The sequence below is a fragment of the Dufourea novaeangliae genome, unplaced genomic scaffold (genome assembly GCF_001272555.1).
Source record: "Dufourea novaeangliae isolate 0120121106 unplaced genomic scaffold, ASM127255v1 scaffold54, whole genome shotgun sequence".
Lineage (NCBI taxonomy): Eukaryota > Metazoa > Arthropoda > Insecta > Hymenoptera > Halictidae > Dufourea > Dufourea novaeangliae.
Window position 1 is genome coordinate 2,256,672 of NW_015373944.1, and position 24,689 is coordinate 2,281,360.

A 24,689-nucleotide genomic window follows, 5' to 3' on the forward strand; every position below is an offset into this window, starting at 1 on the left:
CGGCTGTGTCGCGACAGAATTACCCCACGAGTGTTCTCTTTTGCCCTATTTCGGTCCAATTGTAAGAAATAAAGCGACAAAGCGAGCGTATTGTGACGAAACCAGTGGTATTGTGAGAAGCAATCAAGAGCCTCCCAGAGCGACAGAGCGTTAAAACCGTTTCGGCGGACGCTTTTGGTAGCCGGTTCGCTAATGAAGAATTCTAATTCCAAATGCCTGGGTGGACATTAAATCTCACTTGGACACTAAAATCGACGGGATGAATCACGCAATCGGATCGAATCAAAGCCTCTATTGGAGGAAAAAAATTGAACGATATAACAAACTTCGAGACATTACGATCTTTCTCAGAAGTGTTATTGGTGTGCATCACCTTCGAATCACTCCCGAAAGAGTAATATTTTGTAAACCCGGTTTATCGTTCATTTCAAAGCTGGATAATGTACTGAAGAAGGTAACCAAATTTCCGGTTGATACCAGTTTCGGTCACTTGTCCCATAAATATACCAAACCATTCACGTAGCCATGGTAATGTTAATTAACTGTCCAACAAAATTCAACTTACAAACTTTCTTCCGAAAAGTGGTCAGATTGAATCTTTCATGAATACGCAAAGATTTGACGGCTGAAACGCGCGGCTAGAAAGCAGAGCATGCTAATCAGTGACACGAGAAAGACGAAAGCAACCGTCTGGTTGTGTGTTTCGAGAGGTGCGTCGATAAATATGACTCATTCCATCGGACGTGGGTATTAACTGGATCGATTGTTAATTGCGTTTTTTTTTTAGCAAGACGCAAGTGCGAAACCTGACTCGAACGGGGGTTAATTCAACTGCAGTGGGAAAGAGGAGGAATTTGTTGAGAATAGTTTCGAGTGGAGCGCTGACTGTGCAACACGTTCAACGAATTGAATTAAACACGATGCAGGGGAATTGAAAAAATCAAGAACAGAAACGACCCGCAGTTTTTACGGAATTGCATCGTTAAGTCATCTTTCTTAAGAGTTTATGGCCTATCAGTTACTGCGGAGGCATTCAAATACATAATGAATGTTAGTCAAGAGCAACGAGCAATTACATTTCTCAGAGTTGACATGAGAAGGGAAATCGTGTCTTTTCGACCTTTGTGATCTATTAACTAATATGAAGAGACAAAAATAAAAGAATAAGGGAAGAATAATTAAAGCAGTCAAAGGGTCTTTAATTATCAGGAATTCTACTGTTCACGTCAAAGAATAAGAACCAAATCAAGAAATGACCGTAAACAAATATTTCTTCTTTGAATACAGCATATATCTACTAAAAAGAATCAGATCAATTTCGATCCATCGACGAAAGCCTCGAAATCTACAGAAATAAATACCTGAAACTAACCAAAACGCAACAATTACAAAAAAACACATACCACCGTACGAGAACCTTGACAAACCTCTAGACGAGCGTAAATTCACTCAAAACGAAAGGAACCTCAAACCTCCGAACGATCACCAAGAGAAAACATAATACAGACACAGTCCACAATATTCCATACGACATCGATGCACCGATTACGCCTCTGTCCTACGTAGAAAACAAGGGTCGACACGTTAGTCTCGACCTCCCCTCGCGCGGGGTGGACTCTATTTTCATCGATGATCGATCAGCACTGTGACGGCCGGCTTTGGAGAAAACAAGAGGAATCCAGCCGCCACCGAACAATAGAGAAAGACAGAAAGAATCACCTTTCTCGAAGGGCACCGATACGGGTTGCAGGACACGTCGCAGTGTCTCATCGTGTTGGTCGATTCACCGCAGGACACGCGATATCCTTCCTCGTCCCTGTCCACTGTCGTTGTCGTGTCGATTCTTCGCTCCTTCTCGAGGGTGTCCGTCAGCCCCTTGTTCTCCATGATCAACCGAAGACGATTCTTCTCAGTTTTAACGGTCTTCGGATTCTGTGGTGTCGTCCGCGGAAGAGGAATCATCGAGCCGCCACGAGGAGGTGTCCTCTCTAGCTCGTTCGTCTTCGACGGTGACGCAGCGGTGGCGGCGTCACGCCTGCCACCGGAAGTGGTCTGGCTCGGCGGCTGTTTCTCCCTGTTCTCGCCCGGCATGCTTCCGTTTGTCGTTGCAGTTTGGCGAACACCACTACCACCACTTGGGTAAAATCGACTTTTCACAACGACGATAGTTTTTTTCAGATTTCTTTTTTTTTTTTAATGATAATCAACGAAACACGATCGTCGATTCACACGTCGCGACACCCGGTGTGTCCTGGCACGACCGACGTCGGCGCACCATCAGAGAGACACACACACAGCCAGAGCACAGTTTCTCTTCTCCGGGTTTCGACCCTTCTCTTCATCCACCGAGGGGCAGCTTCATCGCGCTCCATCAGACGTCGAGTGTATTCCCGCGCATGCGTCGATGCAAAGATTTTCAAAATGTCCCTCCGGCATTTCTGCTTCCTCCCCCGTTCGACGACGCCTGGAATATACCCCCGACCAGATCACTCTTTGCTTCGCTTTGGATAATTATTTTTCTTCTTTGAGACACTAACAGTAGTCGCGTGTGGTTCACGAAAGATCGGTAGAGGGGGAATAGGTCCTTAGGGAATGTGTGGTTTCTGTCCTCTTTTCCAGCCCTGTTGGTTTCTTTTTTTGGTTAGAATTTGTGCTTTCTATTCGAAGGAGGATCACTCGAAATGTTTGTTCGGACCTTGTTGGAATTTGACGTTTAAGAGCTTTTTATCCGTATTCATGCTCGATTTTCAGTTTGGATTTCGGTTAGAATTCAATTTATTGTTGTTTCGAATCGAATGCCAGTGATGTTGGAATTGATCAGATACGTTTACATTGATCATATACAGGTGATTGCTTCCAGTAGGTGTATTTCCATGAATTATCGATAATCGCTTCGATTGTTACGTCAGCTGTATTAATTTTTCGGATATTGATTAGAGCCGAAACGATTTTTCTATACCGTGTTCCGGAATTGTCGTCGCATTGAATTTTCCTTGCGACACAGAGACGTCAATGTCTCGGCATTGCGGGTTCCATTTATAGCTATACACGCTCTGTTGCTCGTTTGCGGCCCACGTTTTACCATTCGTTTCGCAAATCGACCGGACGCACCTTTTGCGGTAGGAGATAAGGAAGGAAAATCTGTTTTCTTCTTCGCGCAACCAGACTGCTTTACCAGACGATTTTATGTAATCGAATTATTTTTCTTGGAAATCGAACTTTCAATTACGTTCATAAAATTTTCATTTTGATTTGCGAGTTTTTCTTTGCGACATTCAGTCATTATATTTACCGACTTCTCTATTTAAACTTCGAACTTTCACCAATTTTCACACACAAAACTTTGCTTCTAGTTCATTAAAACCCTGCTTAAAATTTTCCCTCCTTACCTAACCAAAGTTTTCAACTTATCCGCAATTTTCTAGTCGAAACATTTCATTCCTCCGGAACGGCAATATTTAACAATGTTTACAACAGCACTTTAATTTCTACATCTCATTTGCTGAATCCTTCGATCATGATTTTAATTTCTCTTCCTGTCGATACAATTTCGATCACACGTCGGTCGGGGACCAAATCCGGTCACGATTCATCGAAGATTCACCACGCTCGAAGTACACATCCAGTCACGCTGGACCACCTCCGAATCTTCCAAATACACTTCTGCTCCAAAACTACACGATCAAACCACCGGTGTTCAAAGTCCTCGATCGCCACGAAACCATTCCCCGAATCACTCCTCCGTACATCCCATAAAAATCTCTACCCTCGATCATTAAACCATCTCCCCCCGATTCCTATGATCCCTAGCCCCTTTCAAAGCCACTTCTACAAAAAAACCCCTTGGCGTAACAATCTTTCCGCACAAACGTGTCACGTTAGATTCGTTATTTTCTCGGTTGGTCGACGGTTAAAGTGATCGCGAAAGGGGGTGTAAAGGACGACTTCAAAGTTCCTCGAGAGAGAGCGTCGTCACCGACGTCGAGGAATCACCAAACCGTGCGTAACGATCACCGCGTAGGATAGCAAAGTGAACTGTGCACGCTGAAGGTCTCGCCAGGATCGTCGTCGTTGTCGCGACTTCAAAACACGGTTCACAACCGCCTGTGCCTCGGAACACGCGTTTTTCTTCGTCGTGTGTCGTTCTCTGACGTTTTTTTCATCGACGACCGTATGAAGATGATATCGTGGAGAAATGACGAAATGTCACACGGGGAGAGAAACGATATAGGAGACCGATAGAACCGGAAGGTCGGCCGATAACGAGCCTCTAAGAGAGACCACGGACGCGACGTGCGTTCGGGGACCACGCAGTGTTGGTAGCTGAAATAAACTGCCGTAGGTTAGGGGATCGAAGAACAGCTGGGCTCGGCCTGGCTGCTGTACGCCATCACTGACTCACTCAATGCCTTCCTCCCTCTCTTTTCAGCACGCTTCTTTGTGCACAGTCCACACTCGTTCCTCTTTTGATACGGCTTTTACTATATATCCCTCTCCCTCTCTCTTGCTTTGTCACTGCCTCTTTCTCTTCCACTCCTTGGCGCTAACCCCCCTCCTCCGCCCACGATCATGATTCCTACTTGGTCTCTTGGCTCTCTCTTTCTCTTACACGCTTTTGGATAAATTATCCCTCTCTTTCTTTCTCTCCATCTATACGCGAACGACTGTTTCGATCGGGCACCGTGGAAATAATATTTGCATTTGCCCCTTTCGCTGAATCGGACACACAATGCTCCATAATCGATTTGTTTTCTTTGCTACCGATGTGATCTGACTGATGGGTTTTCGATTGTTACGATTTTTCGGGGAGGTATATTGAAGGATTTATAATGTTCAGTTATTTGATGCGATTTTTAATTAATATTGTTGTAGGGCGAGGATACTGAAAGATTGAGAATGTCTTACGAATAGAAAAGAAATTTTCACAGACTGTGATTGCAGTGGATTTAAGCTTGAACAAGGGTGTCATTTTTTTTCTTTTGGTAATAGATTGATTAAATTATTTTTTAATTCTGGTTTACATGCAGTAGTGTATTAAACTGTAAATTTATTTTATTTTTCCAGTAAAACTGTATATTTTCGTTTATACGGTTACGTATTTCTTCATTTACCTTGATCTTTCGTGCGAAATCACTGTTACGTCATTCGACGTTACCACCCTCTTTCCACCTCTCCCGTATGAAACTATGCCTCCCCACTCCTTTATTCGCTTCAAATTGTCCCCTCTAACTGCACTGCTCCAACTAATTAGAGGATCATCTACTCGAATGGCTTTATCAATTTAATGGGACACGCGTTGTGCGATACACTAGATGTACACGTCAGTGATACCGTAAAAACAGTAACACATAACATACAAAACATTCGATAAAAATATTAATATGACGTAACAGATATTAATTTCGATGCAAAATTAATTGCAAAAATCTAAAGATAAATAAACACAAAAAAAAACTCAGAGAAAAATCACTAAAAGATATTTTTCAATGAAATTTAATCTTCTCATGCGAAATGTCTTATCTTATATGTATAAAAATTACTTTTTTCTTCTTCTTTTTCTCAATACAAACTTCTGTCCGTTACCTTTTTTTTTGCTCCGCATCTCTATCAAAATTCCATCAAACCCTCGTGAAACAACGCACCGAATCCTTTCTCCCACAAAAACTCTATCTTCACTCCTCTCGTCTCATCTACTACCTAATTTCATGTTTTTTTTTCTCTCTTTTCGAATCTCTTTTATCGCTCGAACGTCGACCCTCCCCTATCTGGGTATATCTAATCAAACCACCACCTTTTCTTTCCCTCGTTAGGGACCAGTTTCCCAGACGTTCCTTAATTAACTAACGGATCGTCGTCTTCGCGTATCGACTGGAAGCTACAGACTGCACCGAGACTGTTCTTGTTTCTTTTTTAAATATCGGCCCTCTTATCACTGCGTTTCGTTATCGAGCGCCTTTGGCATGTATCTTCCTTCCTACTGAGATAAAACGAGATTCATTTTTATCGCCGGTTTCGCGGCTTTACGACGGCTTTATCCCGGATGCTCTTCTTCCTGACGAGTATATACGATAGCGTGTAAAAGAGTCCAACCATACCTTCGAGTTACCTTTTATTTATACACTACTACTTAGGGGCGAGTTGCCTATATCGTGCCACTTAAGATATTTTACGTTGTATTTCCTATTTGGCAATTAATTTGTACGCAAATTAATATTGACCATTACAGCCTGATGTTTTACACACCTATTACTCGATGTTTACAAAACAAAATTGTGTCGTTACAGTACTATCAGCTGAAATATTTTGCTTATATTTCTTATTGTTCGTTTATTTTATATTTCTCACTATCAAATGTCGTTTATATTAATTAATTACGAAGAAACTCATGAGGATATTTAGAAGACCAGTACGCTATAGAGAACTCATACATGTATTCACCTATTCATATTAGGTTCACCATACTAAAAAGGTGCGAAATTCTTTCAAGAAAACTAGTTGTCTACACAATACAGACCATAAAGTAAACAAAATCCATGAACATTTTTATTAAAAGTTCACAAGGTAAGCTGTAAAATGAAAACGAGTGAAGCTTTTTCTTTGATGGAAGGACAAACACTTATGAGCGGTAGTATATTTAGAGTTACTTTTTATCTTAACCCAGATATTACTACGCCGTCCATTTAAAAGTAATTTGAATACATTTTTTTCATAACTCGCATAGCGGAGTGGCATTTTACTGCTGTCCCTTTGAAATAACACGCCACGTATTCCCCGAACTGTTTGGAATTTATTTAAAACTTGTTTCCTGTGTATTTCAATACAAAAGTAACTCAGTTTTATGAAAAGAATATATAAGGTAACAAAAAATAGTTTCTGTAATATCTGGGATAGCCCTTATCCGTCCCTCATTTTCCTAACTTAATTTGTCCCTCGGTGTCAAATTAACACATTGGGAAAACTTAATATAATAAAGAGATAAATGTTCTATATATATACGAATATACTTTATCGTTCAATTCGTGCATAGAGTGTCGTCAGAATAGTCCGTATGATCGTAGTACCACTTTAAGCTTTGGCTATCGTTACATCAATTATTCACTGTATCATAGAATATATTTTAAAGAGTCCACAGGCACGACGCTATGTAATGATTTCTATCTTTGAATTAATATGTACAGACACTAGAGGCTCTGCTGTACTAAAAATCTGAAACAATCGAGGACCATGGAAGCTACGAAAATCCGATAAGTTCCATCCCAAAGCTCGATGAAACCAGTTTCTTTTTATTGGTTTTAGTGACCAGAACTCGCACATTCGAGGCAAAAGTAAAAAAAAAAATGACGAGGTTGTAACTCGGTGTCCCATGGCGCGATACACTTGAGTCATTTCGAAGGGCAGAAGAAGCTCTGATCAATAACATCCACCCCAAAGAGTGGCACAACCCCTCTGCAATAACTCCCCTATGCTCGTGGCGCATGCTCACGAATTAAATACCATCCCTTCTCGCGATCCCACCATGCTCTAGCCTTCTGCGCCATGGGGGTGGGGAGGAACGAAAAAGAAGAAATAAATACACGGAAGTGCTAAAACACACTTCCGTATATAGCACACACACACACACACACACACACACACACACACTATATGCACGCAGTGCTCATTCTTCAGAAATCTTCAGAAAGTAAATTATGTAATTGTGATGTTCCCATCAGACGCAACAAAGGATGATAATCTCACTTGTTCTTGTAGCATTTAGGGATTTATTTCTAAGGAAAGTAGATACTTATACCATTTTAACCCATTAATTAGGGAGGACGAGAGAACTTGTTATTCGCGCTTCGCTATACTTTTCAATGATTTTTCATACTCCTTCTCAATCACACAATGTTTTAGCGAAATTTACGTGATCCTTTGATTTCGACGCTGAGTGTATTCCGTCCAATCAAATTGTGAATTTTTCACGGAGTCAAGTCGCCGATTCCGGACGGACAGTTTAGCACGGATGCTGCGTATTACCTTGTACGCCACTTCAGCGTATCATGGTCATTAATGCACCGCACGGCATGTGCATCGCTTATGGCGTAAGTGCATTAGTGCACGAGCGACGAGAAGCATTCGGTAGTGTATTTAGGGAATGAACGAGAAAGGGCATGGTAATATTCGAAAATAGAGCGACGATTCGTTAGAAAGTGACTGATAACCTTTTTATACGGAATCTGGTATAATAATTCATAATTAAGACATTATCGGCCATCGGTAGACGTCGAACATTATGCAAATTTCTAGAATCAAACAAAAACACTTCCTTCAATCAGGGAGACAATAGTGTTTTCGTTATGAACCCCTCAATTAATCTCAGTTAAATGTTTCTGTCTCGCTGAGTGCAACACACAGGTGTATGGCATAATACATATTTACGTAAATAGAGATTTTTATGAACTAATTTATTGGAATTGGATAGAAATTTGTTCGTTCTATTGAGGGTTCCTTCAGATTCAAAGTAAACTTGTTTAGACGTCGTTAATCTTTTGTGTTACACCGAGTTTTAGACGATCGTGTATAGTATGAATGCACGAAATCTGCAATCTCGTTAAAACATTATGTAAAAAACGTGTGTGATAAAAAAAAATTCATAGGATCTGAAAAGTTAAAGACTTCAAAAGGACTCCTTCGTTTCCTCGGGAGTTCTTTTCTTTAAAACCGTGAAAACCTCTTTTTCTGATGATTTAGTTCGCACGTGCAAACCTCATACGCTCTGTCGACGGCCTTTCATGTAGACTCTAACGACGGGAAAATATTGAGCCAGCTCACCTGCAAAACCACCTGCCGGTGATTTCGACTTCTCCACGTTAAAAGACGACTGGTCAGTTCCCCAGCGCGCACGCCCTCGCTGGTATCCAAATTCTGGCAGAACCGTGGTTGAAACCGAAGGTTACTGTAACAATAAACGATCTTATTTTTAAACAGAATAATATGAATATTTATAAGTAAATAATTTAAATGTTAAAAACCAGTTCCTGAATAATCAACTTGTGTGAAGTATTGGATATCGGTTTAAAGTAACATTTAGTCTCAATTTTAAGACTAGACAGCTGCGTTGTTAAAACACTCTATTCTGTATCAAACAGGAGGGAGAAAAATGCATAAAACTGTCTCAAAAACTCAGTAATCGTAACGCAATAAATCACGGAGGATCTAGTAGAATGCTCATGATTAATTTCTGCTGGTCCTCGGTATGTATTCGGCAATGCAGAACGTGGCGGCGATAATTGCACGCGTTAAAAGACACTCTTCTCGGTTAGTGAATGGAACTTTGAAGTAAACGCGGAAGCGTTTTCAAAGGCGACGCTTAATGCCTGTACTCACTTGTATTCAGCCAGGGGATTTTGCACCGCCTCGTTGTTCCTGCTTTTTTCGTGCTGCCGTATGACGTTGTCCGTCAGGTGTTTTCCTGAAACACCAACCATTTCGCGGGATATTAACACTAGAACTGTCACGGAATAACTTTCAGCTATTTCTATCACGGTTCCAAAAGGTTATAGATGTTCGAAAAAATACATATTAATAGATTATGAAAATTATTCATTAACATATATCATTAAGACGCGTTGAAAATCGCAGAAGATGCAATGTCATTAACGGATGCAAATCATATAAGAAATTGCTTTAATATGCATTCATCGTAGACTTTTCTGGACGGTAACCTATACTGCATTGTGTGTTAAACTCGTTAGGATCTTCGCACGCGTCCTCGGTGACGAAAGTCCATAAATATGCAGTGCATTCACACGTTCCTGTAATTGAACGGAGTTAACAACGAGACGGAGCAGTATACAAGCGTTCTTTAAATAGAACAATTACGATCGATGAGCCACTCAATCTGTTTTAAACTTTTATGGAATGTAAACAAGCTAAGGAAAAAATGTTCTGTGTATCAATTGAATTTTATTACAAGATGTTTAATATTGTAATTAACTTCCATTTCTCTTTTCTACGTTTGTTTGCATCGGAAAACTGTCAATGACTAACTATGCCTGCTATTGATAGAATAAACTAATTCTACTAAAATTATGTAATCTATTGTTGTTCCATTAAAAGAACCATCAAAACTTCCGCAATGATCCCACACTTTGCAAGTAATACTTTTTCTCGTTTGTTTATTTGTAATTCATTCGTGTTTGCTTGTAACCAGAGCAATCAAATTATCAATATTCTTGAAATTTAACATACACCTCTTTCGAAATGAACGACTCAATCATCGTACAAATACTAATCGAGGTCAATGAATGAACTTCAGGTAATGCATTGTTCCGATGATTGTGAAAGTGGCCTAGATTATAACACATATTCTTCATTCGCAGTCCGTTATTTAGTCGTTTAATCCATCAGAAAGCATACGATCACTATTCTTAATTCCTTACCACCGTATTAATCCACACAAGAAACCCATCGAAAATCGCCCATTAAACGTGTTCATGTATCTCACTCATGTTTTCAAGATACATAATACGTCCGGGTCGAAACATTGAAGGGTGATTTCAAAGAGAAAAAAAGACACGTATCCCTTATTTTTTTGCCTGCTTAAAAATGCCGTGCGGTTTTCCTTATGAATGTAGTACTATCAATTAACAATCGACCGTAGCGAACCGCTTACTTATATAATCCATCAGAAAGGATACGATCATTTCCGTGCGCGTGTTGCACGCAAGACGAAGATTCCTCCCCGGTTCCTCCTCCCTCTTTCTCTTCTCACATCTCTCGTCGTGTTTCTCAGGAATACGCGATAACCTCGTCGACAAGTTTTCCAGACGACCAATGTCCCGTCCCGCGACCGTTCATCCTCGAAGCGGAATCTCCAGCGGAATCACACACACGGGACACATACGACAACGTTTCCCCGCTTTAAAGACCGACTAAATATACGTTGGTCCGTTCCGTGACAACAACCACTCATGACCGGACACAAACACCGATCCCCGAAAAACTCTCTTCTTTTCTAATCTCGAGGCTGTGACGGCAGCATCGTCGCGCAACTGTTTCGCGTGTGCATCCGAAACCGCGTAAGCCAATTATGCAACGGGTTGAAGATTGTTACATAAACTGGAAAACTATACCGTGTGCGGTGCATTCGTCCGCGATTGGAGCGAATTAAGTGACTTTGCTAACGATGGAACCACGTTTACATGTATTGTGTTATGCACACACCATCGCAGTTCTTCGTTTCAAACTGCGAACTTGCAATACTATTATTTTAATTTCAATGAAATACTGTATTTTAAACCCTTTAATCCCAGATATATTCAAAACAATGTTTTTGTACATCATAGGCTCTTACTAGATGGCCATAAAATACACAGCCCTCCCTGGTAGTCTATATACCACAAAAAGGCTTGAATTAATATTTCCATAAAAATTTCCGGTCGTAGCTCGCACGATCATCGATAATATTCCAACGCAAGTGATATTGAATCTAACATTTCTCTTTCCCGCGTTTCATCCAGGTGCCCCGATTTCTAGAACAGCCCTAGCAACGGGACAACTGTTCGTCACATTGTGCAGAGTGGTCGCAGAGACAGAGGAAGTCGGGCATGTCGGGCGAAAGAGCCGCATGAACGCAAAAGAAACTCCCGTCCCAGGTGTCGTCTAGCTTTTAGTTTTGCCCGGGTGACGGATCCCGGCAAACGTGTCTCTCTCTTTTTCTCTCTTTCTGCCCTGCTCGTTCCCGGGAACGAAGAAGAAGAGTGCTTTGGCATCAGCGTGGCAACGGTCCAACTGCAGCAGCTCTAACCAGACGCCACTTGCCAGACATAGCGCAAACCGAGGGACAGGAGCGCGGCGGTTCTCTCCCCACAGTCCATCTGACGCTGATAATACCGGGGAAACTATGCGAGAAATGGAAAACGATCGGGGGTTCTATCGAACCGACCACCCCGGAAATAGACACTCGATCCAAGTCGGGGATTGTTTGGCTCGGCCGATTTGACGGTTCGGTGAGCTGCGAGGCGCGGATAGCGTGACCAATTTTGTTTGATTAAGAGGGTACACAGTTAGGTAGGTATTAGAGGACTGAAATGAACGTGTAGCGATCATTTGAATGGCGAGAGAATGCGCGGGAAAATGAGAGAGCGCGTCAGGACGCGCGTGTGCTGACAAAGGGACGAGTATGATTGGATAAGTGGCGAAAGAGAGAGGGGAAGTGCGTGTGGACGGAGCTGGCGATATAATCGACGAGGTACGAAATAGGTGCGAATGACAGAGACAGAGAGAGAGTACCAGTACTAAAAAGTAATAAATGTAAAGTTTTGTAAACGAGAACAGACCCAAAATTATTACCCATTCGTGAATGTTAAAAAAAAAGGTGTATTACTTAGGTCGATAAATGAATATCTCCTGGAATGGTTATTTTTCCCTACTTTTACGTGTCCTACTGGCAGGGTAGCGGTATTTAACGCCTATCTCAAGTTCAATGCACTTGCATCAGTGTCGCTGATTTGCGTTAGTACAGCACCAAAGAAGTTCGTACTTCTTTTAATATTTTCCTGAAGTCGATCCATGAACATCTATATTTTTAGGCGTGCGGAACTATGGAACTCCGGTGTACTATATCTGTCGTACGTTCTGCTTATAAAGTTTCCTATCTTAACTTTGGAACAGTCTATGAAATAAACGTAAGAAAATATGAAATGAATAGAAGCATTAAAGAAAAGAAGAAGAAAAATTATTCACGCTTACCTTTTTCATAGTTCTTCTGGCCGAGGGAGAAATTGTGATTCACGTCCGGGGGATCGACATTGTCAAACAAGTCGGAGGACAATTGTCTTTGCAGTCGGATCGTTTCATGGGTCAGCTCGCGAACTTGAATAAGAAGTTCCTGATAATTCGATACCGGAAGCGTCATGTCTGTGCTCTGTGCCCTTCACCACGCCCTTGGGCTCAGCTTTTGCACGAACAGCCATCCGATTCGAATTCTGCAACAAAAAGAGCAATGTTTCGTCAGTACAAACCTTTAATTATCTAATAAATTGACTTTCGATAACGACAGACAATCGAAACTGAATTTTTTGTTACGAATAGTTCTACTCTGATTAAAATACACGAGTTACTTCGTTAAACATTTTTATACTCTCTATTTTACTGCCTTTAGTACTGTACATTCAAATAGAAACATACCAATAACATCGAACCTTCCTAAAAATGTTTCTTCTGTAACGATCTACAAGTCAAAAGAAATGCAAACAATTCGCAGTTCCCAAATAATCTCATCTGCTGAAATTTTAAACTGGTATTTTCGTACTTCCCACCAATACGTTCCACTCTGGCCGGAAACGATTGGGTATGCACACAACAACCTGTATTTTTGCATTATCGGCGTGTACATGCAACGTCCCCGATTACAACAATCGTGACTCTGCTCCGCATTCTAACAATAAAGCCACTCAAAACTCGTCACAGTATGGTCGCGGGAGTCGGGCGGAAAACCCTTATGGCTGAAACACTCCGAATCACGGAGTCGTTGGAATCGCAAGACTCCTCCCGGGTAGGTGCCCGCGGATGCACGCGTGGTGCACGGTTAAGTGCTGCACTCGTTCGTGCTTAAAAGAGCTTTTGTACGACGGGGATGGAAATGCAGCGCGCAACCCCCTCCCTTCTTCGCCGTCAGCACTTGCAGATCACGTGAAAAGCGTGCACGCGAACACAGAATAGGGAACCCTAAAGTTGCATTTGTTTGTGTGTCGCACGAGGCATGGTAACCGTAGTCGATACATCGTTTGCCGTCTTCTCGGCCGATATTTTAATGTATCTCTCCTCTTTTTTCCGTGTTTCTGAACCCTTTCGTTCCCACGCGTGTAGCCATATGGTTACATGTTTTAAATTACGAATAATAAATACGTTTTTTTCGTATCTGAATCCACTTTGTCCGTAAAATAACGGTATTTCCATCGAATAAGATAGGCTGCCCGATTGTTTTTAACGTAGGTTCGATATGGTAAATGGCTCACACTTTTGACGTGAAAAGTTTGAATTCTAGGTGAGCTCGTGTAAAGAACACACACGTCATAGAAAATAATATCGCGGAATGGAGGCGTAGCGGGTCTGCCAGAGCGCGTCTGTCTCGCTTCGTGGTCCATGACTGGAACCAGTCTAGATTGCAACAAGAAACAGGTAGAAACTTTGGCTGAATGCGTCCCGTAAAGAGAGGATTTCGACCCCTTTCCGTGGCCACGACTTGAACGAACTAGTCCATAAAGAACCTTGCCCGAGGTGATTCGTCAATGTAACAATAATTTACGAAACAATGACTGGATATTACCAGATTGCAAATATATACGCAGAATCTTACTTTTAAAGACTATTTCAATGCCAAATGACAATGAAAGAATAATGTTTTGTCAATTAAAAATCGAAATGTAGACATATTCTTCGTACCCTGTTAAACCTTTTTCGTTTTCATATTCTGTTTCGATTTCTTACTTCAATCGATACTTAATTAATCACTTTTAACTTCAGTTTATTTGTATAAAAATATAATAATAAATTGGTAACTTTTATGTGAACATTATGTATTAATTCGTAATTGTTTAACTGATTGTTTAATTGGTCGATAATTTGTTTATTCTACTAGTAATTTTTGCAATTAAACAGTTGATTCTCCGCGAAAATACCGATCGTGTTGTGGAACGCGTTATGATAGAATATTGTAACCGTGCAATAATCTGATTCTTACAGGGAAACCATTTCAGTGCTCGAGCGTAATGGAATCATGCAAACCTTACATAATCGCATACAATTATTAATTACTTATATTACATACTGTTCCAACGATCTTGAAAGTAGGTATATTATTACTACATTTCATAAGAAAAATTATAGACCAGTGACCTATTACGAAAGAATATCTATTGTGCACTGTGATTCATATGATATTACACTGTATAAAGCAACTGTATAAATAAATTACTCTAATTTCAATTGTAACTTTTTCGTTCTGTCCTCTATTCTAAATTTTTCCGAGTCACTTATACAATTAGACAAATTGTAATTAGAAAGAACTGTGTATCATTAAAATTTCCATCCAACTCAACAACTTGTAAATCGAATTTACGCTAACAAAATTGTTCATATCAAGACATACCAAAAAAAAACCAAGTCTTGTCGGATGACTGTATTCGAAAACATGTTTAAAAAGTAAGGAGCATAGAGGTTCAAGCGGACCCAGGCACCGATGATGTACGAACATTAAAAACGTCCGCCACCCGAGGGTTAAAAAGCAAGCAACAACGGCTATTCAGGACGAGATTGCGGGCGTCGAATATTTAGCGGCGCAGAATCAGCTCGAAATTCATGTTAACAGGTTGCCTGATGACAAAATACATATTTAACCCGGGGGAGCTTGGCTACCTGACAATGGATTGCGCCTCTCTGAAATCACTGAAGTTCCCGGAACGCTAAGCCTGACCGGGTCATCTATGCAAAGTGTGCGCGCTACATGAACCGAGGCTCCATTTTACAAGCGCTTAATGCCAAAACCGTGTTCCAAAAATACAGTCACGACAACGTTGTCCCCCTTTGCTGTATTACGTGGAATTTATTAATGAGGCCGACAGCATCCTCATAAAATACCACATGTCAGGCCCTTGTTGGCTCGAAAGTTTTGAGTTAAATAATGTCTAAACAACGTGTAATATACGCGGTCGACAAACTTTATTTCGGGGATCAAACAATATAGAATACCATTCATAAAACGTAACATGTCTCTATTAATGATTACTTTCATTGAATATTATGAAATTGTTTTTAGTAATTTTCAGTAAGTTTATGTCGATCCCAAAACTATTATTCATTATCAATTATTTAACGTATTATTGGCGTAAATTATTCATAACTCAACCTGGCAGATTTATAACTATTAAGTCGAGTCATAGATATTTTCATCAACACATCACACTCATTAGACTTCAATTAACGATTGGCAAGAAACAATTGAGAATACAGTGCAGGTGTAAAATGAACATAATGATTAGCAATGGAACTTGAAATAATTGTTACTAGGTTCTTAGAATTGTACGGTTTTGGGTACATTCTATAAGTATTTGATTTTATTCTAGTCGCCACTGTGATTACTTTAAGGTTTAAGAGTGTTGCAAGTGCTACAAAAGTCGCAGGTAGATTCGCCGAATCAGCTTTTGTTTATTGCCTCAATAAATGCTCGGCTAATAACAAAAGTTCTCGGTGCACCTTTTGGCAGGTATAACGGAGCTGTCTGCTACCAACTGCGATTGTGAATGAAACAATACACAAAGGTTCTCAAGTAAAACAGGCACAAACCCTTAACTTTGTTTTATTAGTGTCCGACCTGTCGCCAGTCCAACCTGTTTTCCTTCATTCTTTTCATTATTCATTGAAATGAATAATCTTATCTATTGTAATAGTAAAGTGTTATGAATTCATTTGAAGGATCGTAAGTAATTAAAAAAAAAAAAAAAGTGTAGACAACGAATTGATTTTCAACCTGCAATGTCTCAATTAACCGTCTCTAATTAAATTCTCTGTTTCACTTACTCTCTGTTCACTAACCGAACTACAAATGTTAGTTCACAAAAAGAAATTATTTATCTTGCTGCTCGTAGCTATACATATGTATGTATATTTTATACTCCAAACGCAGCAAGAATCGTTGTGATAGTCTACGAAAAATAATGTTCCAATTGCATGCTTCTACTTGGAAAAAAAAAATGAATTACCTCTCAGACACCAGCTGCAAGGATTTCACGAGTCACCATGTTGCATATCCAAAATTTTCGTTAAAAAGGAGAGAAAACAGTTCACATATACCAATCGACAACAATAAAACCGAGCACACAGTGTCGTAATCGTAAGAATAGAAGGGAGGTTCAATAACAAGCCGATGTTAACACAGAACAGTGAAAGGTAGACACACAAAGGAGAACCGTCTCCTTCCGCTGCCGTTCGAAAACTCATGGTGCACGCTCGACACAGCCACGACCGACCCTTCCGCTCCCCCCACTCCTTAGTAGGTGGAAGTTAATCGTGCCGGAGAAACCCCTCGTGTAGTTTCTAGCTGTACAGGGTGAGGCGTAACTCTCGTTGCAATCGAAAAGGGTGGGGGTGAAAGACACACTTTCCATCTTACGAGGGAAGTTTGTGACAGAAACGAGCGCCCTATTGCGAAAAATGTCCAATCGGTCTGTGAGTTAAGAGACGGATCAAGGAAAGGAGGATTGCCTCGTTAACCCCTTCACTAACAATGGGACATACGTGGTTGTGGACAAAAAGTTCTTGTACTGAATTTTTTTCTGCTAATGTGGCAACACTTAATTGTTCGTCTCTAATCGTGCGAGTCCGAAACGATTTGAATCTTCCCGCGATAAAATCTTTATACGGACAAATTGCTCGGAAACTCGCGAGGGAAGGTATATGAATCGCCATTTCTACCCGCATTTCTCGCTTCAAACGCTGAATACCATTACACGCATAGAGGTACACGGGAGTATGATATTCCGGAAGGTTGTCATAAGCAACGGATAATTATCTCCCGCCCTGTAATTGTCCTTGCTGTGCCTGGGAAAACGAGACACGGTGAAACACAAAGATGAGCAAATATTGAGACAGCCAATTTGTGCTTGTGAAACATGCCAGTTTAGATACAACTTACGAATCTTAATGAATTGTTGTGCATTTTAAATGGAATCAAGGACTTGTGCGTGGCCTAGTAACAAATGGAAATTTAACGTGTTAGAATTAGGAAGAAAAAATTTTAAATGACATTATTTATAACATTTGCAAAATTCACCGAGTGTTTCGTTTGTTATCGAGAAAGACTTGGAAAAAACAATTCGCTAGATAAGTCAAGTGAATACTTTTTGCGACCAAAGACGAAAATTCATTTCTCCGGTGAAAAAAGGACAAACACCGTCATCGAATTTTTCTGTGGTTAATTATAGTCACAAGGTTCGAGACAAAAACAGAAGATGCCTTGACGGGAATGTCTACCGGTTTTCGATGAATACCATAAAAGTACAAAGCTCGACGTGTGACCTGCATCTGGTTAGTCATGAAGAAAAGCTGGGCGCGTTTACGAGACCTTGTTGCGTTCGTGATCACGTGCAGAATGCAATTCCGATGGTGCATTCCACCTACATACTTGGAACAACTTATGGGAATTCATCACTTCGATTGTGCAGGTGTGATTACGAAGTCGGTCCGAGTCTCTAGTAAAGTGTAATAATTGAATTTGTCACCCTTTCCATGCTATGTCAATAAATAGTATCGGGATGTTTAAGTCCAACATTTTACGACCTACCATTTGAAATTTAGTGCATTAATTAAGAAGTTTATTCAGCTAAAATTATAATAAAAATTAATGGATCTTAATGAAATCAAAGTATGTAATTGTAATTACAATGATCACAGTGGAACATATAATAATTGAAGAGCCGCGGTATTTTTAATAAAGTGCAGTATTTCCTTCCATAATCAATTTATCCAAGTATCAATTTATAATAACATTAATAACGGTTACGCGACAGAACTGTGATTACTTAATCAATGGAATTTGCATTATTAGTGCGTTATCCGTTGGAAATAATTGACGATCATCGTGTGTCTCCATAAGGAAAGTTGATCGAAATACCTTTGATCTCTTCCAATTTACACGTCTGCAATCGGGAGAGCTGTTTGATCATCTGGGTCACGTATCGATCTTACACCTTTTGCGCGGAAAAACCGACGTAACGAATTCTTTATTAACATCGAGCTCTTGGAACGGTGAACAGATCGTGTTTCTCTCTCTTGGCTCGGTTGAAACCGTAATTACAGCTCGAACGATAACAAGCCATAGAGCACGACACGATGAATCCTTCAATTTGTGAATTGAAAGCTCTTCAGATTCAATAGACACCTAAGAAACGCGATAACGACACGTGGGAGCATTGTATGGTTAATTATTATAAATAGAATTTCCATAAATCGCCAATCTCAAATGCAAGAATTACATAGAAACTTCATCTGTGATTCACTGTGATTTTTCCAGGCTGTTGTAATGATTTTATTAGATAAGAAAGAAACTGAAATTTGTTTTTTTAATTTTCTAAAAGCTTTCAAAATGTAATAATTATTAAATAATTTGAGAATGAATGGGTTAAGAGTGTAAACACTTTGGAAACAGGAGACCGATGAACGACAAATCGATGCACAACGAAACAAGTTCAGTAAGCCATTCACAATGTAATAAGATACGAAACCCTAGTGTTTCGCCGATCTTATGAAGATTTTCTAGTTCGAATTGCAACCTGGGGATTTCACGTATGTGCGCTGGGAGAAAGTTTTCCCCTCGGAAAGATAATGCGTTAGATCGCCGATTCCGGTTATTCAGTTAATTGTACGCGTCGCTTTCACAGTTTCTGCCTAGATCTAAGATCTAACCGCTGGATCGCGAATGCCCACGACGCCGCGTTGGTATTTATTAATCGTTTCCAACTTCTTCCATTCACTACGACCGATTTTTTAAATATTTACAAGGCTCGTCCAATTAGGAAGCCCCGTAGCATAATTTCTAGCGCGCTGTTCCAATAATTATTTTATTTACTGGCGCAGAAGCGAGTTTCGAGCGGTTATTAAATTAAAGATCTTATCCCGGTGTAACTTCGATTTTTCATCGTAGACGGATACCTACAGGTGTGTTGGTATGAATCGCACGATTATACAAAAAAAAAATTCTACTATTTCCATATAATTAAGTAGACAATATCATCTGAAAATGTTAAATTCACTGATTTCGATTGCGGTATTCCTGTCTGAACAATGTAAATAATATTGTATCATTGCAAAAGATTCGATACGAATTTCTTTTGGATTAAAGAAAATTTTAGTGCAAAACAAACAAATATTATAAATGTTCACTGTGGTCATGTTCATGTTCACGAGAATAAATAATACAGTGTAACATAATTATGTGACGAGGTTCTCACAATGACCTACCGCAATATCAAAGAAAAAACGATTTAATTAATCATCGGGCTACACTTTCTCTCGTATCATGAATAAGCGCCATGCAGCCGTGGAGATCAGAGGGCTGGTTGCTTTCTCAAGAAGGATAATCAAAGGCATAGTCCCGGAAAATTAAAATTCCACGTAAATTCGTGGGTGGAAACGCAGCCCCGCCGCGAATGATAATATGCATATACACACGCGTGTGGCTCTCGATCCGCATTGCTCTGTACTCCGGGGTCCAGAACTGAAACCAGTCTGGACTGCTCGAAGAAACAGGTAGATATATGTATATTATGTTGGGCATGCCTTCCCGAAAGAGGATCTCCCAGCCCGTTTTCTTCCGCGGTTGGATGAATGGGGATGAAGAAAAAAAGTCATGAATCTCGCCACCGTCACTGACGTCTAATAATAGTGGTGATATTTCTTTTTCTGACTAGCGAAGCGACTTTTCGAGAATAACCTCTTTACACACGTGAAAATACAGACTACAATCGAATTGGAAAGAGAAGAAAACGGAGTGATTAGACATTTGTAGGTGGCACCAATAATTCGAAACGCCTCAGGAACTGAATTATTTGATAACTTTCAGAAGAAAATACTGAATGCTCATAGCTACGTGTAAGTATGATTAAAAATATCCTGAAACCAACGGCGTCAGAATAGTGAAGATAATATTGCAAGGAAAAAGTGGTAACGATGATAACGATAACATCAAAAATACGATTACTAGTGTTCACGGTAATGTGCACCACCCCACTATAACAACAGACTGCTGACACTGGCAACAATATTAAACTGGAAACAGTATTACTACTGACAGAGGAATAATCATAACAGTAACAGTGATGTGGTTATTAGACCGTGGCTGTTAATGCATAGTTATCCGCGGATCATCATAAATTAATTTACAGAAACTGGAAGTAAGTAGAAATTCGTGCATTCGGTTGAAGGTTTCATCAGGCTCCAATTAAAACGAAAACCTCATTAAAATTTCATAAACAAATTGCTTGAAAACCGTACGTCTGGTCGTTTCTTATATGTACAATGTAATGATACGCTATTGTCTCAATAATTGTCTCAGTCACAATAACATTACCAGCACACTATCGACGATAACAATAATAACAGAAACAGATGTAGTAACGTCTCACGGTAACATTAATGATGGAACACCAATAACATCTCATCTAACGAGAGAGGTTACCCTCATGTTAAATTAGTTTCGAAGAAGCAATAGTTGTAAGTTATAGGACTTGACCTTTTAAAAACTGAAACAAGTATCACTCGTTCGGAAAATTCAGTATCGGTTCGAAAAATGGCGTCGAAGTCCATTTCACCTTTTTTCACAAGGTCGAGTCCTACAAACCCCAACCATTATTTTTTTTTTTTTCAAAACTAATTCACCCAATCAGAGTGGCTGCCCTTGTAAGAGAATGGTAATTAGAAACCCGCATAGAAAAATCCTGATGTAGACACGCGGTCCGTTTCCACCGTACACCGGGGTACATATACGGGCGTCGTGTTCCGCGTTAAATTAGCCCGCCTAGAATAAAAGCTGGCAGCGAAGCGTTACAAATGGCACGTTTCTTCCAATCCGCATTGGCAGATCGCCCGCTAATTATTAACCGAGCGATTCGCAATTGTACACCCAAGGGGAGGCCGTTGACCCTGTTTATTCGCGGATGTCCCCCCCGGTGAAAACTACGGTTTATCGGATGGACAGTAAGGATCGATCCCACGGCAACGTACTTGGATACATACATAACACATGTATGTACGTACCCCCGCGGCCTGGTACACGTGCAACTCGAGGTCTAGACGGTCGGCCGCGCACCGTTTTATGGCCGTCTTACGCCAAAATCGTATTCCAAGAATATAACCGGCCGAACACGGTACACCACACCCTTTATGACTTATGCGGAATTTATTTCCCTACGCGATCGCCGTCGTTTCCTTCCCTTGAACCGTTACGGTGTGCTTCCGTTTCTACGAATACCAGGCGATTTGGGGAACAACTTTGTCTCTGCGCGAGGCCAGGGTACCCATCTTATGCCCCGCCCCCCTCCAGATGAGATCTTCCTTGAGCGCGTGGTTTAGGTTGTGGTGGATACGTGAGGTGCACACGTTCCTCGTCGATACGACTGTAGATTTTGTGCATTTATTTTATGCGATAATTTTAACGTACTCACGAATGTCCGTCATCCATGCGTTTATTGAGTTTTATTGGGCATCGAGAGAATTGTATGTTAAAGTGAAGGAACGAGGAAATTAAACTAACATTAACTCTGGAAATTATTATCAGGCACTTACGATAAATACATATAGGGTACCGGGGAGTTTAACTGATAATAACTGTTATACAATTATTTAAACTGAGACAATTGTTTAAAGATTCAGCTTCATATAGAAATTCGTTTCCATTAATTATTAAATGTAACAATTTTTACGAATTAGGATAATATTATGTCACCGTTATTTTTGTACGCTGGTGCAAGCCTTTAGACAGGAAATTTATTAATATAGTCAGGTATTTCAGCATCGCGTCAGTCAACCTTGCTTCGTTTATTTGCTATATTCGACTATTTTTAACTTCGGTTACAGCAACCCTCCGCTCGTATACATATAACCCGACGCCGCTTTCCTTCGTTAATCGTGGAAATTTGTGAGGGAACCGAAAACGAGACAGAAAAATACATCTTCGACAACCGCCTCTCGATAAATTAATGTCAAGGCACTTTCTACAACAAACTCTGCCTTATGAAATACAAGACAAAATATCTCACGATATGGGCGAGTAATCCAGTAAATTAGTAGACTGCGGATATTTATACAAATTTACGTGTCTACAAATTAACCCGCAAAAGTAGGAAATGAACAAGCATTTATTACTTCTGTTAAAGTTACTTATTATACTAAATAGAATTTAATTCCATGTGTTCTTCAAGTTTAGATATGTCACATATGCATAAACACCCACAGTTTAGTAATTAGTAATTTACATTAATAATATATAAAGAGAATTATTAAAATACTTATTACAAGCGGAATTAATAATTCATGTAATTTAACTAATTAATTAGTGATCGTGCACTTTCTCAAAGATCCTACTTACATTTCGTTATACATACATACGTATGCAGTAAGAAGTGATGTAAAATTGATAATGATAAATTAAGTACTCGTTTAAATACTTGTAATTAATTCTACAATCATGTATAAAACATAAATTGACAATTCTGAATACTTTTGTCAATACTGTAGTTTATTAGTGGTTGAAGGAGTGTTGTCATAAGACAAGCAGGTAGTGGGTTCCACAGATCTACACGCTAAAGCGGCTAACTAAAGCTTTGGTATTGTTAATCCCTTGTTTATTATTCTGCGGAGGCTTTTTCGAAGCAACGTTCGACGGGTAAAAGGCTTTTGTCCGCTACAAATTCAATTTCAGGTATATAAGACTATGCACGAATTTCTAAGGTCAAAAGGACACCAACTAAATAGTAAGGACACATAAACTCTGTTGTCCTTTCCTTTAGTTAAACTGCATGAATAGAACCACACAAAAACCCCCGTCTTCATTAATAGCGTTTCGAAAACATTCATTTAAAACCGTCACAGAAACAACCGACGATAAATGAAAATCTAACGTATAAAATTTAAATACTTCCGAAACATCACAACGCTACAAAAAAAAACGGATTATGTACATCGCTGCGTATACACCACGCAATTAAGGACTGTTAATTAAGCATTTATGATGCGAATAGTTAAAGAACTGCAGGTATGCGATTACTAATAATTATGTATTACAGTATCGTGCAGTAATGTTATAAATATCGCATATAATATAACTCAATTAAGTTTACAACCCATTCGACCATAAACTCGAAAAATTCAGGGAATCAAAAAAGTTCTGTGTTTTGACCAATAAATGTCACGCGACGATACTTTGCTGTAACAGCAACACTATCTCTCTATCACAGAATATTTGAACTACTTTTGAATTTTCTGCTTACAATTTACTATCTCGTTTTTATTGTTATATTTTTTTCTTATGTTTTTCCCGTCTCTTTCCCCCTTATATTGTACTTCTCTTATATCGGTTGCTAACCAGTTACAACCCGAAATTCTATTTTCTTGAATCCCTCGACTATTAAACCGTTAGATAGAAAGAAAAGGTAAATATTCTATCTGGTATGATTTACAAATTCAGTACTCACCTTACGGACATCCGCTACGAGGATTTTTCGAGTCACCGACCTACGTTACACTGGATCATCTTCGGTCTTAAGCCACAAGAAAACGTTTCTTCTTTCACACGCGTTACGAGTCCTGGACACCACTGGATAGAAACACAATTCCTGGCATGAATTTCTTTCGGTTTCACGAAAGGGAAATTTGTGAGTAAAAATAACACTAGCAATAGACCGAGAGTTGCATGGAAAGAGATCTGCCTCCTACCGTTGTCGTTCGAAAACTCATGGTGCCAGCTTGATGCGGTCGTGTGCTCCTCTCCCCCACTCCGATGTAGTTAATCGTGGTGTAGAAACCTCTCGTGTTGCTCGTATTTCGACCTGACTCTCCGTGTACACACGAGGCGTACACACATGTAACATGCACAAAGGCGCAAAGTTGGGTACACGTGCAGTCGGAAAGACCTTCTTAAATTTCACGCACGTACG

At 40.0% G+C, this 24,689-nt stretch overlaps 1 protein-coding gene across 1 annotated transcript; it reads right to left on the reverse strand.

Moving 5' to 3' along the window:
* Positions 1-1,623: 1,623 nt before the first annotated feature.
* On the reverse strand, positions 1,624-2,743 carry LOC107185943. The gene has a single exon (XM_015573719.1). It carries the CDS (start codon positions 2,089-2,091, stop codon positions 1,624-1,626), a length of 468 nt encoding a protein of 155 aa, XP_015429205.1. The 5' UTR covers positions 2,092-2,743.
* Between the last annotated feature and the right edge of the window lie 21,946 nt (positions 2,744-24,689).

Bases quoted from the DNA above. Each gene is read 5' to 3' on its own strand.
- LOC107185943 (XM_015573719.1), bottom strand. From the start codon at position 2,091: ATGCCGGGCGAGAACAGGGAGAAACAGCCGCCGAGCCAGACCACTTCC.